At 40.0% G+C, this 16,637-nt stretch overlaps 1 protein-coding gene across 10 annotated transcripts in view; it reads right to left on the reverse strand.

The window, feature by feature from the left end:
* Positions 1–547: 547 nt before the first annotated feature.
* The window catches only part of LOC121878482 (mastermind-like domain-containing protein 1), a 51,603-nt gene continuing 35,513 nt past the window's right edge, over positions 548–16,637 (reverse strand). For 8 of the 10 annotated variants that reach the window (XM_042384733.1, XM_042384740.1, XM_042384736.1 and 5 more), the window contains 2 exons: positions 14,232–15,178; positions 548–6,226 (listed from right to left, as the gene is read on the reverse strand). In XM_042384733.1, the coding sequence (XP_042240667.1) occupies positions 5,969–6,226; positions 14,232–15,178 (1,205 nt within the window). In that variant the 3' untranslated portion in view covers positions 548–5,968. The remainder of the gene's footprint in view (positions 6,227–14,231; positions 15,179–16,637) is intronic. The other 2 variants (XM_042384738.1, XM_042384737.1) reach the window with 2 other exon arrangements.

Here is a 16,637-nt window from a genome sequence, read left to right on the forward strand (position 1 = left end):
TCACTAAAAAGTCCCTGAATTCCTAGCTTTCATCCACGATTTTTACTTTCCACTAAATACAAGCTTTCTCTGTAAAAAGGTCTGGCATCCTCCCTGAATCATCAACAGTAAACCTAGCTAAAAAAGTATGACCACATATGAATTAGACTTTCATAATTTGCATAATATATGTTCAGAAAGGATTAACTGTCCATAAAGATGATCCAGAAAAGTACCTATTATTGTACTGAACAAATTAACAGTAACTGGTGACAGTTTTAAGACCCCCAGAGCTAGCTCTAATGAAGTTTTCAGCCCTCCTTGCAATGAGGCTAGTGGCAGAAGGGAAAGAGAGAGGTGAACAGTACTGTATATTCAAATACGTTAACAAATTAATCCTGGCAGTCATTGGGACCCTGTCTAGGGACTTAAGAAGTCATTACCCAGTAATAAAACCTGAATGCCTCATATAGAATCTTCACACACATAAGAATCATGGCACATATTCTATCAGCAGAACTTTCATGGGACATACTCCCTCACTTTTTTTCTTAATCTTACTTATGATTTTCTCTATCTCTAATTAAGTTAACTTTCTTTCATACATCTTCATACCCCCTTTGCACAGGTTCACAACACTTTAACTTCTTTTTTATTTCTTTCTTTACCACTATGATGGACTAGGGGAGATACACATGACATAGTGTCCTTTAAAGGACAATACAACTGACAAAAACTATTCTTAACACTTTAATTCCTCTACTCAACACATGCCTGACATTCACCCAACACATACTATCCTTCAATACAGGTATACTTCCATAAAAGACCTCTGGGAGTGACCAGGGTTGTCACTGAATATTTAAGGTCCATTAGCTTTTCACCCTTGTGAAGCAGGGGTTTCATTAACAGCAAAGCCACTTATTTTCTAATTATTCTTGCCAAGTACACCATGGATATTTAATTTGGAAATACCTGTATAAGAAATGACATGATGCAACTGGGGTTGAAAGGTGGGTGGATAATGGATTGGATTTCACTGGTACACTGATCATGGAAATAGAATTATATAAGACAGTGAAAATATGGATCATCTGGCATGAGGGGAGATGCAGACTAGGTAAGGAACACATTATTAATGAGGAGAATAGCTTTAGATTGTGAGCAATGCTCCTAGTGAAGGCAGACATGCCAGTGGAATGGCTGGAACAAACACCAAACTGGGTGCCAGAAAGGAGTTGGTGTTCTACAGTACTGTATTCATATAGTAGTTGGTTTATGATAAAATTCCATGACTTTGGAGTTGATCAAAGTGAAAGGTATGTGACAATAAATAGAGAAGAGGACAGATCACAACTTTTGGGGAACAGTATTAGATGAAAACGTGTGACTGAATTTTTTTGAAAGGACCAGATAATAAAGGCATTTTTTTTTTTTAAGATGGGGAGTAGATGTCCTGTCCTAAATGTTTTGGGCATCGTTAAGTAAGTGCTGATGACCCCATACCTTGTCAGCCCATGTACAGCCTAAATTTATCCATCATTTCATATTTATCAACTGTATAATCTGGGGATTAGTTTTCAAGTAATATGACCAGAGCTAACTCTAGAATGAACGATGCAAACATGCAATAAAATTCAATGAGGAAAATCAGTGACTGATTGCTGCCTGAAGAACACACTGACCACACATGAATAGCACGTAAAGAGCACAAACCTGGCATGAAGTGGAGCTGGCTCACATTCAAGCTAAACCTGCTCATCTAAACCTTTGTAGCCCCAATAACTGCCCAAATTATAGTTGTTCTAGAGCTAGTATGCTTTGATCCAAAGGTGGATACCATGGAATCCTTTGCTGAGTGCAAACAAATGACTACTAACTACACTTGATGACACTGACAACTTCCACAAGCTGTTGCCTTGTGTTCAGAGGTCTCTGTGCTGAATGAAATCGTCTGGCATTAACCAAATAAACATTAAACGTAGTGAAGGGCTTAATGAAGAAGATTAGGATGTCTATAATTTCTAAGGGTGGTACACTACCTGACAGAATATGCAAGACAATATTTTGCATGGATCCATGCTAAAAGTTGCAAGTAAATTGTAGTTAAAATTCCCTTAAACTATCCCAGTCAGCTCTACCATAGTGCCAAATAGTGTGTGTGCAAAAATAAGACAAGTGATCAGGAGAACACTTGTGAAGAAGAGATCATTTTGTTTCCAGGGTGGTCAGTGATTCATGCTGGGTTACGAACTAGCTGGGCGAGGTCATTCTTCATTTAAAGACTTCTGCATTGGTTTGTCTGTATGTTCAAGTGTAGGTGAGCCAGCAAGTATTCCATACACTAAAATCACCAAGAAAGTAACTTCAGTAGAGAGACTGGAGGACACAATGCTTTCAATTTCAGAGATTAACCCTTCACTTCGGGGACACCACTTCAAATATTCTACAATATTTAGCTAACACCAGATGATTTTATTCAGCTCAGAGGGGACCCCATACACAAGCAGTTAAGAAGTCATGAGTCCAGGATCAGCATAGTTGGGGAACCATGTAAATGCAATAGATAAAGATTCGTTATTTTGGGGAGTGAAAGTTTAAGCTAGAGCATATCATATTTGGGGGGAAGGGGTGGCCTAAGGGTTTGGCTGATGGAAGCAGGAGACATCAGAATAGATGTGCCTCCCTCTTAATGGAAAAAGACAGAGATGAATATAGTTATAACTTAAGTTGGATGAAGGTTATTACCTGGGGAAACCAGAGTTTCTGTGAGAAACTGGTGGGGAGATGATGATTGAAATATGAAAATATATATGGTTTATATTAGTATGGAGGTTTTCCAGGTGCAAATTTGAAAAATTACAGGTACGTTAAATTGGTATTTATGAAGACAGAATAACAAAATTAGATGTTTTCAATAATATGTATACGTATACTATTGGAAAATTTAAAGATGACATAAATGATATTATTCAAGAAATTGAAGACCCATTTGCGACCCACCCCAAGCCTAGTGATGAACATCAGCAAAGACCTTGACACCCCCCACCCATCCATATTTTTTCTTCGAATTTGTGTGATTCACGTGGGTCAACCTGGACGGTCCAAAAAAGCTGGAAATCTGGCAAAAACCCAAAAATCACACTCCTGATCCACCTATATATGACTCATAATTAATATGTGGAATAATCCATTTAAATAAAATCACTTAATTATAAGAATAATTCATCTCTGACAATATTCATTGCAGAATTAGTAGGTATAACCTGTAATATTTGGTAATTTCATCGCTAACATGAAATATGATAGGTACACAAACAATTGTTCTGAAAAGTTTAATTACTTACCTATTACTGCACAGTATATAGTTCAGTTGCAGAAATATGTTCCTCCACACCCTGTGATAACCTGTGCCTCCAAATGGCAACATTGCAGTAGTAGTATCACTGTTTATGAATGAATGGGTATTGGTCGTGTAACGATGGACGTGATTGGTGGATGGGTTTTCTATAGGTCATATAGGTTGGCCGTTTGGAGACACGGGTTACCACAGAGGGTGTAGGAACACATTTCTACAACTGTACACCATTAATTTATGATAAGATTGCTGCCAAAATAACAATATTTTGAAGTTGAACTGAATTCACATCAAATTGCAGGTTTATTCGTAATATTCCCAGGCTTTTCCAGGTTTTCCAGCCCCAAATAAATTCCCTGCCTTTTCCAGGTTTTCCAGGCCAGCAGACACCCTGTGTATTAACCAATTGTTAAAACAGGGTTGAAGGTAGTTGAGGATTTTGGCAAGATGGCTGAAGATGATTATTAGCTACAGTTAGCTCTTCTACTATTGTTCAGTCATTATGATGATGCATAAATGAAGAGTTGTGAAAAAATAAGTATGCCCAGCTATTCAATCAATGAGTGAAATCATCTGAATATGGCAATGGCTTCAGGAACCCCTGCCTCCTCAAAGAGAGCAGCAAAGGCCCATCCAGTTGCAGACTGGCATTGCTACTATTCTGGGATTATTCACTTGCTGATTGGACAGCCTCCTTATGTGATACTACACTACAAGGTTCATTCCCATATACTCTTAGCTCCTTTTAATACTGTTAATCTGATTAAGTATTGCTTGATGACTCAACTTTTGGCATTTGATTCCACTCTTTCTATACTTCAGACATATCTATCAGATCATTTCCAATATGTTGTAGTTAGAGGATTGGTAACTAAAGCTGCCTCTTGGTAGTTTGGAGTAACACTGAGATAAATTTTGGGTCCAAGAGATCAAAAAAAATTATCATTTATACTTGCAGCTTTGTCTCTTTATTGAGGGGACATAATTTTAATTGTCCCTTTTATGTGGATGATATAAAGACCTATGAGCCAATGAAGAATGAGGATAAAGGACAAATTTGTACCTCTTTTGTCTAACATACACATTTGGACGATAAGGAGAAAACTGAAGTTGACTGTTTAAACTGATACAATCTTTCTCTGGAGCAATATGGTTGCTGATTTTGGTTCACTGGATTTAGAAGGTGCAAGGCTTGGTCCCAAGCATTTTGGTTTCCTGATACTGTACTCAAGTGTCATGTAATTATTTGTGAGTTAGCTTGCAAAGTGTCAATTGAAGAAGGGCCTCTCTGCCCTGAATAAAATGATTAAGCTTGGATAATTAAATTACTTCTACCAAGAGCTCACACCACTCCATTGCTCATAAAATTGCACTGGATTTCTATTAAAACTAGAACTTAATTCATATTGTGCACAATGACCTTTCCAGTCCATAAGATTTGCGAGTCAAAATATTTTGTCACTCTTTTGTCAACTAAGATTGTTGGCTGAGAGCCCAACTATTCTTTGCTGTTAAATCTTTTTCCAACACAGCATTTCAATTGTACGACTGATTGCCTATCTCCACGCAGCATCTGGACTGGGTACAGACTTTCAAAAATCAACATTTGATCCTGTTGATAAATGAAGATTTTAAGCTCTAATGATAATGCATTTTTAAATAATTGTTGCTGGTACAATATTGTAATGTGCCCTTGCAGTCCATCTATTAAATGATTTTGTACACTGAACACATATGGACTTTTTCTCTTGAACAGAACTGGCATCTCTGATAAATAAAACACGAACTAATATCAGTATTATTATTATTAGGTGTGCATGCTGAAAAGCCATGTTTCCAACCTGTATCATCTGTCAGTAGAGACTTTTCAGTGCCAAGGAAAACAAAGTATACTTGGGAACTGAGCCGAAAAGTGATAGACAGTAAGGAAAGGTGTATGAGGAGAGAGAGCAAAGTAGACTAAAGAAGTTGTTTAAGATATTGGTTAGGTTTAAATTTCCATCATAAAACTGTGTTTCTCTAACATATTCATTCCATACTATAACCACTTCAGCAACACAGGAGTACTGTACTGTACTGTACTGTACTGTACTGCACTGTATATGTATGAAGAGACTTTTTTATGCCTCTGACTCCGAGGGCCTGATACACAAGAAACCTTATAATCTATCCATTTACCTATCTTTCTACTGACCTTAATGAGCTTCAAACTAAATATTGTGGAACAGGTAGGCTTTCAGCACCTTCAAGGGGAATTTCAGTTTGTAGCAAATATTTCCAAGGTCTTATCAACAATAACTGAGTGCATTTTCTAATTTACAAATTTTATTTAATTATTAATTCGATCATTAAGACAACGTGCATCTAAAAAATGCCTTAGTGTAACAGCTCAGATTATTGGGTAACTTGCCAATGCCTCGGTCCCAAGTGAACTGTTGATGTTTCAGGTTCACAAGTACTGTACTTTATTAGTGCCTTAAATATGCAAGAGTCCTATCATTGCCTTAGATTTGCCAGAAACCTGTCAATACCTTAAATTTACAAAAAACCTATTAGTGCCTCGACTTGCTTGAACTTATCAGTGCCTTTGTCACAAAGACCTATGAATACCTTAGATTTACAGATGATTATCTACTGCTGATGATGCCGCTGTTGCAAGTGTTGCTGGGGGTTATGCTGGTGTTGATGGGAACTTGTGTGGTGCTGGTGATAATGAAGGAGTTGTGGCAAATTATGGTAATTTGGTGCTTTGTGAAGTGAAACAGGCTGAAGATGACTGTGTGAACTGGTACTCAATGTAGCGAGTGATGTGGACACTGATGTCGGGGTGGCTGGAGAGATCTGGCTCACCAGCGGATGTTTATGAAGAGACAAGGGATGCGACATATTCTGAAATTTGGAAACAAGACATCATATTTACAGAGAATATATCTTCAATGAAAAACTTTGATATTAATATACTAAGATAACTAGTAAATATAACTTCTTTCATATCAGACCAGCAAATTCATATTTCTAAACATTGAAAATATTAGTTAGAAATACATAAAAAAATGAGATCATAAACTTATTTCAGAATTCCCAAATACTGAATCGTTTTTTGACCATACATACCAACGGAAAAAATCTGGTTGCTGTATATACTCGTATAAAAACATATGTCCTGTATAATCCAACCCCTGATTTTTTCATATACTGTACTGTACAGTACATTCCGGGGAAAGAGTGGGGGGAGGGGGTACATTTTTACTCGTGTGCAAAGAAATGTATATTCCCTTTATGCGTTTGCCATGAGGACAATTATTTTTGCTCACACACACACTACATCCTTGACCATCGTAGGGTCGAGACCTATTCAGGCGCTGCTCCTGCTGAGCAGCGGCCCCCCTTGGACAATGTTCGGCCCATTCCCCAAGTCCCTCTCCCCGATCCATCCTCACCACCGGGATATCAACATAATCAAAAGTGACAATTTCGTTTCGGAAAGAAGTGGGATCAGTGTTGAACAGTGATGAACAGTGTTTAAGCCAGTGAATTCAGCACTAGACAGTACCAGTGAGAGCCGTGACCCACCAGTGGGATAAGCACCCCTGGGAACTGACCGCCGTCTTCTGACCAGGAGGTGCTAATCAGTCCACCATGGGAACAACAGAGGGCCGGCCAGCTATGCACCTGACTACGAGATAACATAACACTACCCAGCAGGGCGAGGTACTGTGACACCACCCCACACCACCCGGTGTCCCCATGACCACGTGAGGTCCTTCATATCAACACCCGAGGACGAGTTACTGCACCACGTGAACACCACACCACCCACTGTCTCCATGACCATGTGAAGTCCTTCATTTCAACACCCGAGGATGAGTTACCCTACTATACTATGTGAACTCCACACCACCTGGTGTCTCCATGACCATGTTAGGTCCTTCATATCAACACCCGAGGACGAGTTACTACACCATGTGAACACCACACCACCTGGTGTCTCCATGACCAGCCCAGGCCCGGGCCATCAACTGTAAACTATAATAATTTTTATGTTCAATCATTGTTCCTTCTCCTTTCAGTAATGAAAGCTTTCGTTAAACGACCCACCCACCCCATGTCTTTGTATGCAATAAGTCATTTTTGTCCAATGTATATTTTCAGCCTTCAGGCTGCTGAAATTTTTCAATAAACCGTTAATTATTATTATTATTATTACACATGGACCAATACCAACCACCTCAACCAATGCTTCCTATCGGGTGTAGCACACACCTATCAGTGCTCTGGTCTCCAGCTGCCACTACCAGCCAAGTACAGAGGCTCTACATCAAGACCTACAGGCCGATTACTGAGTCTGGAGTGCATCTCTTCGGGCAGTGAATAGTTCACCATCCCCGGACTGAAGTACTTAGTATGGATGACATGGACACCAAATGGATAAATTATACCAACACCACCACGGAAGCTTACCCCCACTTCTTCCCAGAGAAGTCCGTCAGATCACACCCAGCTAACTTGCCCTGGATCACACTGTGGATCAAAAGACTTATGCAACAGAGAGACAGCGCCTTTTACCTCAATGACCACAACCACTACAGGTCCCTTCGCAACCAAGTCATCCCCGAAATACTCACCGCAAAGAAATCCCACTACCCAACCAAGTTGCAACACTTGAAGCAGACCAACAACAGTCAGTGGTATGGTAAGCTTAAAATACTCTGTGGACTAAACAATAAGACACAACCCCTTCCCTTCCTTAGCCATCTCACTAATGTTGACGCAGTTGAGCAATCAAACAACCATTTCGCAACAATTTGTCAGACGCTCCCCTGGCTTGACACAACCAGTCTCCCTGCTTACCTACCAGCCCCCTTTCCCACTGACTTAGTAAAGAATTTGAAATAGCAAAACGTCTGGACAAACTGAAGTTAAAGCACTCTACCACCCCCATTGACTTACCAATGAAACTCTACAAGGAGTTCTCCTCGGAACTAGCTAAATCCCTCTGCTCTATCATCAATGCTTCCCTCAGCCAAGCAAGATGCCCAGGTGACTGGAAGATCTCATATGTGTCACCAGTGCCCAAGTCAACCAGACCACAATCCTTATATGAGCTACGACCCATTGCAATCACCCCAATACCCAGCTTAATCTGTGAAAGTTTCGTGTTTGACTGGGCTTATGCTGATATTGCAGGCACCATAGATCCTCAGAAATTTGGCAATATGAAAACTTCCTCCACCACTCACTGTCTTGTCAGCTTTCTTGACTACATATACCGCCATCTGGAAAAACAAAAAAGTCTGTGGCTGTCGCCTTCATTGACTTTACCAAAGCATTTGACCAAGTCGACCACAATTTAATCAACAAAGCTATTGACCTCAAGTTTCAAAGAAGTCTTATATCATGGCTTACAGACTTCCTCAGTGACCGACGCCAAGCCGTACGCTTCCTTATGCTTATCAATGATGCCCTATGAGAAACCCCTGCTCGCTGGAAATATGTCGACGACTCCACCATTGGGATCAGTGTCAACAACTCGGCTCCCGACTACACCGCCCTCCAGGATTTATTGAACAGTCTCCAAAATTGGGCCACCAACAACCACGTCACCATCAACCATACCAAGACCATGGTTATGCACATCAACCTGTCGTCCGACGTTGTCCCACCCCCTTCCATTACTTTAGGCCCCCAACACCCCTAAGCTCCTAAGCGTCACTATAGATAACAAACTAAATTGGAAAACACACGTCAGTGAAGTTGTGAAATCCTCCTGTGTCCGTCTTCACCCCTTCCACCGACTCAAGTACATCGTAGTTCTTGCACCCGAGCTCCTCAGTGTTTACTCAACATTCATACTTCCCAAGCTCACCTATGCCCTCCCTGCCTTGTCTTCCTCCCTAAATGCCACACAACGTAAACACCTAGAAATAGTGCAAAAGAGGGCACACAAGATTATTCTCTCCCCTTCTTACTCCACACATCAAGAAGCGCTCAACACAATGACCCTCTCGGCTCTCTCGGACCATCACCACAACCTCATCTGCAAATTTGGTGAGAAGCTTCTGCACCATCCTCGACACCGACTCCTACTACCACCCGAGAACCCTCGTCCGCGAATTGCTGTTTAACACCACAACTGCATCCAGCCCATACGAGCACGTACTGATCGCTATAAGAACAGCCCAGTCCCAACCATTGTAAAAATTATCAATAACTTGTAACCAACCAGTGTATTCACTCCCAATCAATATTACCTTTTTGCACTGTCACTACTATGTTGAAATGCCCTGTAGTATGACCTTCTCCCCAACCAGTTATTATACAGTGATCCCTCGGTTAACGAGCGCCTCGGTTAACGAGATTTCGGTTTACGAATTACCTTCCATAAGATTCTTAACTTCGATTAACGAGCATTCCCTCAATTAACGAATTCCTTACGAGCGGCCCCCAACATGTTTTCGCTTGCACACTAGCTGTTGTATTAGTCCGCCAATACAGTAATCGGTTCTAGGACTTAAATTCCTTACCATTTTAGTAAATATCAAGAAGGTTGTACTATTCAATCATTTTAAAAATTTTATATTAAATTTTTTAGTAATTTTAACAATTATTGAACATAATTTAAGTACAGGAAACTAGTTTTTAGCACGCCAAACAGCCTGTCAACACACCAAACAGACGTCAGTCTCTGTGTCTTTTCAGTGGAGGTAACATCTTGCTTCAGACTCTCTTCAACATAAAAGCTTTTTTCTGTGTTTTCAGTCAAATTATTTGTTATTTTGAAATTTATTTTACATATTGATGATATATAGCGCAGTGTTAATTTAAAGAAAATAATCTTTATTTACAGCAATTAAACTTAAAATATCACGTGTTGAGATTGTTTTTTAATCCAGCATGGGTCCCAAGAAATCTAGTAAAGCGATTTCAATTCAGGTTAAGCAGGAAATAATTAGAAAACATGAAGAAGGCATTAGAACAAATGTGCTAAGCAAAGAATATGGCATGTCGACATCAACTGTGTCGACAATTCTTGCACAGAAAGACAAATTCAAGGAAGTGAAAGTGAGAGACAAATCTACCAGTGTGTTCAAAGGTAGATCCCTAATAACAGAAACAGAGAGGTTACTTCTCATCTGGATAAGGGAAAAACAGATGAAAGGTTATTCAGTTTCTACTGAATTTATTTGTGAAAGAGCCAGGGAAATGTACAAACATTTAAAGGTAGATCAACCTGGTTCTTCAGGCACAGACTTTGAAGATTTTAGGGCCAGCAAGAGCTGGTTCGAAAAATTTAAGAAAAGAAGTGACATATTTAGAGTAGTTAGGGATGGTGAGGCTGCCAGTGCTGATAAGGAAGGGGCAGCAAAGTTTTTAGTGGAATTTAAAGAACTGATGGATACTGAAACTTATCTTCCACAGCAAGTGTTCAATGTGGACGAAACTGGGCTGTTCTGGAAAAAGATGCCCAAAAGAACATTCATCACCAGAGATGAAGCCTCTTTACCTGGTCATAAACACATTAAAGACCGTCTCACTCTATTGCTTGGTGCCAATGCTTCAGGGGATTTCTGACTGAAGCCTATGCTTGTCTCCCACTCTGAGAACCCCAGGGTGTTCAAGCAACAAAAAGTGGTAAGAGGACGACTTGGAGTTTATTGTAAATCCAACCGTAAGGCATGGGTGACCAGACAGCTCTTTAATGAATGGGCTGTTGAGGTGTTTTGCCCTTCTGTGAAGAGCTACCTAACCACCAATAAACTCCCTTTAAAGGCTCTTCTCCTTATGGATAATGCCCCTGGTCATGACCCTCAACTTGCCAGAACTTTGGAGTCTCAATTTGACTTTGTCAAACTGTTGTTTTTGCCTCCCAACACTACATCAATCATACAGCCAATGGACCAGAATGTGATCAGCAACTTCAAGAAGTTGTACATGAAGAAAATGTTTAGGGGGTGTCATCAGGCAACTTCCACTGATCCTGAACTAACACTGGCACAGTTCTGGAAGACACAGTTTAACATCCTGGAGGCTGTAAAATTGATTGTGCCCTCATGGCAAGAAGTCTCCACTAGATCCCTCAATTCTTCATGGAAAGCACTGTGGCCATCAGTAGTCCATGATTTTGAGGGATTTCAAGATGAAACAAAGTTGCACCAGGAGATTGTGTCCATTGGTCAGTCATTGGGCCTTGAAGTAGAGGAGGATGATGTGGAAGAGCTTGTGATGTCTCATGAGCAGGAACTTACTCCTGATGACTTGCAGCAACTGGATGAGATGTTTGAAGCTGACAGTGGTGAGGAGGAAACGGAAAGTGATGACCATATGTCAACTTCAGAGTTGAAAGATGTTCAGGAAACTGACTTCAAGGCACCCAGATGTGGAAAAATCTGAACTAGCTTTGTGTCATGTTGAGGACACAGTGGTCTACTTCTTTAAACATCAGTTGATGAGTAGAGATGCCCCACAGACAAAAATTTAGTTTCTTCAGTAAAAGGCAGCGGGAACAAGATGCTAGCCCTCAGCCTTCCACTTCAAGAAGGAGAGAGGATGTTCCTAGTGGAGAATCTGTCAGTCCAGAGGTTCCTGACATTTTCATGGAAGGTGACTCACCTTCCAAGAAGCAGTAAAATGCTTCTCCTCCACCTCCACTTCCTTCTCTTCTCCCTTCTCCTCCTGCACCTCCCATTTCAAATTCACATCAGCATCATCATCCATGAGCCTTCTACACACACACCTCAAAGTAAGTGTACTTTACTACCTTTTTTGTTGACTTTAGGCAATTTTCGGTGAGCTGGAACCAATTACCCAAAAACCCATTGAAACAATGGTTTCGGTTAACGAGCAACCTTCTGGAACGAATTGTGCTCGTTAACCGAGGGACCACTGTATATCATATTTGTATCACTTATGTTTCTTGTACATTACGTCTTTGTCAATCAAGAGACACATTCCCAAATTATGCAAATGTATATTTTCAGCCTTCCGGCTGCCATGCTCTTTCAATAAACTGTTAATTATTATCACGCACACACACATGCACACACACACACAAATAATAATGGGAAAATCATCTCACAAATAATCAGAAACAAGACAACGAAATGTATCGAAATGTAGTAAAAAATGTGCGAGTCTAACCTCAAGTCAACTCCATACTTTGTTATTAAATCTGATTTGGTTGGATTGCCATACAGCAATTTCTTCCACGTAAAAATTACTGTCTCTAGAACAAATGGCATCTGAGTGCCAACAGGGTTGATTCGTAGATCAAACTTACAAAATTTCTTTCATGGCTATCTAGGCAACCCAACATGAAGGATGTCGGTAATTGTGGTGCAATACTGTACTTTTTTCACAATATGTATGTAGGATTGTGTGTGCATGTAACTGAGTAAAAATAAATGAAGAAAATTACGTATATCTACCCGAAAATACAAGTTGAAAAAATCATAACACCTCACAGCTTGGCCCAGTAGCCTGATGGTTACAATGATGAGCTAACCTAGCTACAATGCCATGATCAATTGCTATTAAACACTAATAATAACAGTAAATCCAGTGCAAACGACACGCTAACTAGTCGTCACTCACTCCCCTTACCCGCTCCCACTGCCAGGCATACGTATGGGAGAAATACATGACCTTTTCTCTCTTAAGTTGTTTTGGCACCTTCCTGCAGCTGGATGAAATTGGTTGAGGGCATTTGGGAGCCATCACAACCACAAGGAGCACAGTTGTTAAGAGAGCAGAGTAGTACATGCGCGAACCAGATAAGTGTTTGAACTGGACTGTCACTGAGGCGGAGTGAGCGCACTTGACCCAGCCACCTGGGATAAGAGAGACATCTTGTGGGACGACATAAAACTCGCGGGTTCCCCTTCCCTGCCGTAAAAATGCCGTGTACTTTAAAACTACCTATAGACATTCTTGGGTATATCCAGGGTGTCATTCTCGAATAATTAAAAGCTGCAAATTGTAAGGGTATGCTGTACCTCATGTATAATTCAACACAGCTTTTGAGAAATACCAAGCATAAGCCTAAACATAGTTTGTAGCAAGACAGCAGTCTCGCCAATGCATCTTGACCTTGAACATCTCCACAACAGCTGAAGCTATGAACAGTGTTACCAACTCACATTTATAAATTTTGTTAGAATCACCCCCTAAAAGTAGCTTTAACTGTACAGTACAGTGTAACATCAAAATTTAAATTGTAGGCATATAAACAGCAATATAATAAAAGCATAGAGATAGTAATAATGAATGCATAAAAAAGGAAAAAGATACAAATTAGTGTACTCACTGCATCACAGTCTCAAGAATGCTAGCCATTTAGCCTCGACGCTCACCTTAACAGCACCGCGACGCTGCCTCCCCCCCCTCCCCACTCAGCGTGTTAATTCAAGCACAGGAAGAAATGTTTATTCCCTTTATGTTTTGACCTTATCATAATCATTTTTTTATTTATTTTTGCAAGCCCAGGATAAAGGAGCTTACTGGTAAAGTTAGCCTACCACAAACGTGTACTGGGTAGCTATCGTTCACCGCAAATGACTCACAAAAATGCATGAATTTCAATCCCTCAAAAATACTATGCATATACGTATAGTTCAACCCCACACTTTTTGCATAAAAATTTTATCATAAAACTCGAGTATATACAGCAATATAGAACAATACAGTTTATCCACTCACTCTTTTAATAATATGAAATATCATAAATGTCTTAGAGAAATCAGTTTCTCAAAATGATAGGCAGACCTTTAATGAGGATATTAAAATTCTTAACAAATATAAATTTAAAAGCCTTTGGTATGATTACTGTATACACAATACTGTATATAAAATTCATACAATTATTCAAAACAATAATAACCTTGAAAATAAAACATACCTGCTCTTGTGTTGAAGGAATATTCTTATGTAGCGGCAAAGGGTGAGTCAACTGGGTCATATCAACAGTAGAAATCCCAGATGGTCCATGTCCTAATGACAGAGAAGGTATAGATGGATCTACATGTAGCAGTGCAATACTTCCACCCATACCTAGACTCGATGGCACTAGAATATGAGATGTTGGTGTAACAAGCTGAGGGGTGGAAATGTGTGATGCCTGATTCATGTTCACATTTGCACCATCTGAATTCTCATGATGCACTACATTGTTCCCAAAAATTTCATTTTTAATTAATCTAGAACTTAAACTACGAGTCAACATTTCAGACTCCTCACCATTTAAACTTTCTTCATCTTTTCTCCTTCGTCGCGCTTTCATTCTAAGAGCAATATTTTGCCGCCGTAATGAACGCTGTTCTGGAGTTTCACTAGCTCTTCTTTTCCTCATTCGCTCTGCTGCCTTTAAGCGACGTATAACCTTTTGGTCATCACTCTCTGTGGCACGTCTTAATCTCATACGGTCTGCTGCTTTCTGCCTATCAATTACTCGTTCTTCTGGAGACATGGAAGCACGACGGTTTCTTGCACGCACTGCTGCATCCTGTCGTCTTCTTATTTTCTGAATATCATCTTCGGTTGCTCTTTTATGCCGCATACGCTCTGCTTCTCTGATCCTGCGTAACCTCTTCTGCTCCTCCGACTCTTCTGCTCGTTTTTCCCTCATACGCAAAGCAATTCTAATTCGGCGTTCAACTTGAGCCTCGTCCGTCAGCCTGGAGCGACGGCGCTGCTTTGGGGAGGTTAGTTGTGGCTGCAGGCAGTTTGTGTCATCAACAGCTGCTGGTTGAAGAAGAAGCACTTGCCCAGTTCCCGGCTCTGGTGGAACAGTATTTTTGTTCATTGCCTGGAGTGATGCATTTACCTGAATGTTCATCATCAGCAGTTCTGAGGAGGCAAATTTGGTAAAATAAATAAATACAAATTGTTTTACGTAATGATACAGTAGAACCTCAGAAATCATTTATCAGGGAGTCTCAGAAAGCTGGCACAGGTACATTCAGAAAATGGTAAAAAAAAGAAAGAAAAAAAATACAGTACAATACAGTGAACTACTTTGAATACCCTGCTGCCCCCACTCTTAATGTACTGTATGCTGTGTAGTCATTAGGTGAGTTCATAATATTAGGTGCCCCGCATCGTAAGGTTCGTTCAGACCACCCCGGGCGAAACCTGTTTTTTGTTGGAAAGCACTACTATATTTTCGGTCTAGCTCTATACGATGGTAGTTTATAAGATCTCCTTACTACACTGTAAATAAGGTTGAAAGCCCTTTGAAAATAGGGTAGAACATCGATTTGTGGCAGACAGGAAAGTATGGGCTTGGGTTTTGTGTCGTCAAGTGCTCTCATCCCGTCAGTGAGAGGAGCAGGTGGCCAATCACAGCTGCCGGCCTGCAACTTCCTCCCCTGTCTTGGTCAATGACAGTGAGCGTCTGCTATCTACGTCAAGGACCCCTACAGCCAATGAGGTGGAATCCCTCTCTCCCTCTCCCTCAGTTCTCTTTTGTTGTGGCGGGATCTACACTCTGATATCTATTAAAGTAAAAAAAGCCCTAAGCGGGTGGGAGTTTTGTTGCTTCAAGTCAATATTGCAACAACCCAATACATTACTTCATGGCGCACTACCTATCATCCGAAAGTACATTCCTTTAGCTTTAAAATGCATAAAAATGAATGCTGTATCCAAAAAAAGAACGAAGTTATGCATGTTTGAAGTTGGAAAAACTTTAAATGCGGTTTTCTCGGCTTTCAAATTTTGGTGCGAATAACCCATAAGATGCGGGTCACCTCATACATTGCTGTGCTTATTGTGTGATTTTGTGGACCTGTTACATACAAAAGAACTAATATTTAAAACTGAAGACACATTTCAAGCATAAAAATGTACTGTACATTTACTCCTCATAAGTTTAGAATTCTGTCATATACACAGTATTTTTTTAGTAGGAACCATCGATCTTCTTACTTACCTACATATACACAGGAAGAAGGTATCCACTGGCTGGACAATACAGTATTCGGTTCAGAATTAAACAGGCAAATGTTGCTACGACATACTGTATACAGTACTCTGTGCAAGTGTACACATTCTATCAACTTAGTGCTTCTCTAATCATCTTTCAAAAGGTTTGTTTATTGTTAATGATCATGAGTAGCTCATATGAAATGTCAATTTCATTTTACAGTATATAAAACTCAAGGTGTGCTTAAAATAATGATCACTTATTGTTCAAACTATAATAAATTTGTTAAATGGAAAGACTGAATCAAATTTTTACAATTTAGTTTAATACAAAGATATGTTTTACTTATGCAGGCTGCCTCAGCAGGAGGAATTAGCCCAA

This window comes from Homarus americanus, unplaced genomic scaffold (assembly GCF_018991925.1).
Source record: "Homarus americanus isolate GMGI-L3 unplaced genomic scaffold, GMGI_Hamer_2.0 scaffold41027, whole genome shotgun sequence".
NCBI classification, from domain to species: Eukaryota; Metazoa; Arthropoda; class Malacostraca; order Decapoda; family Nephropidae; genus Homarus; species Homarus americanus.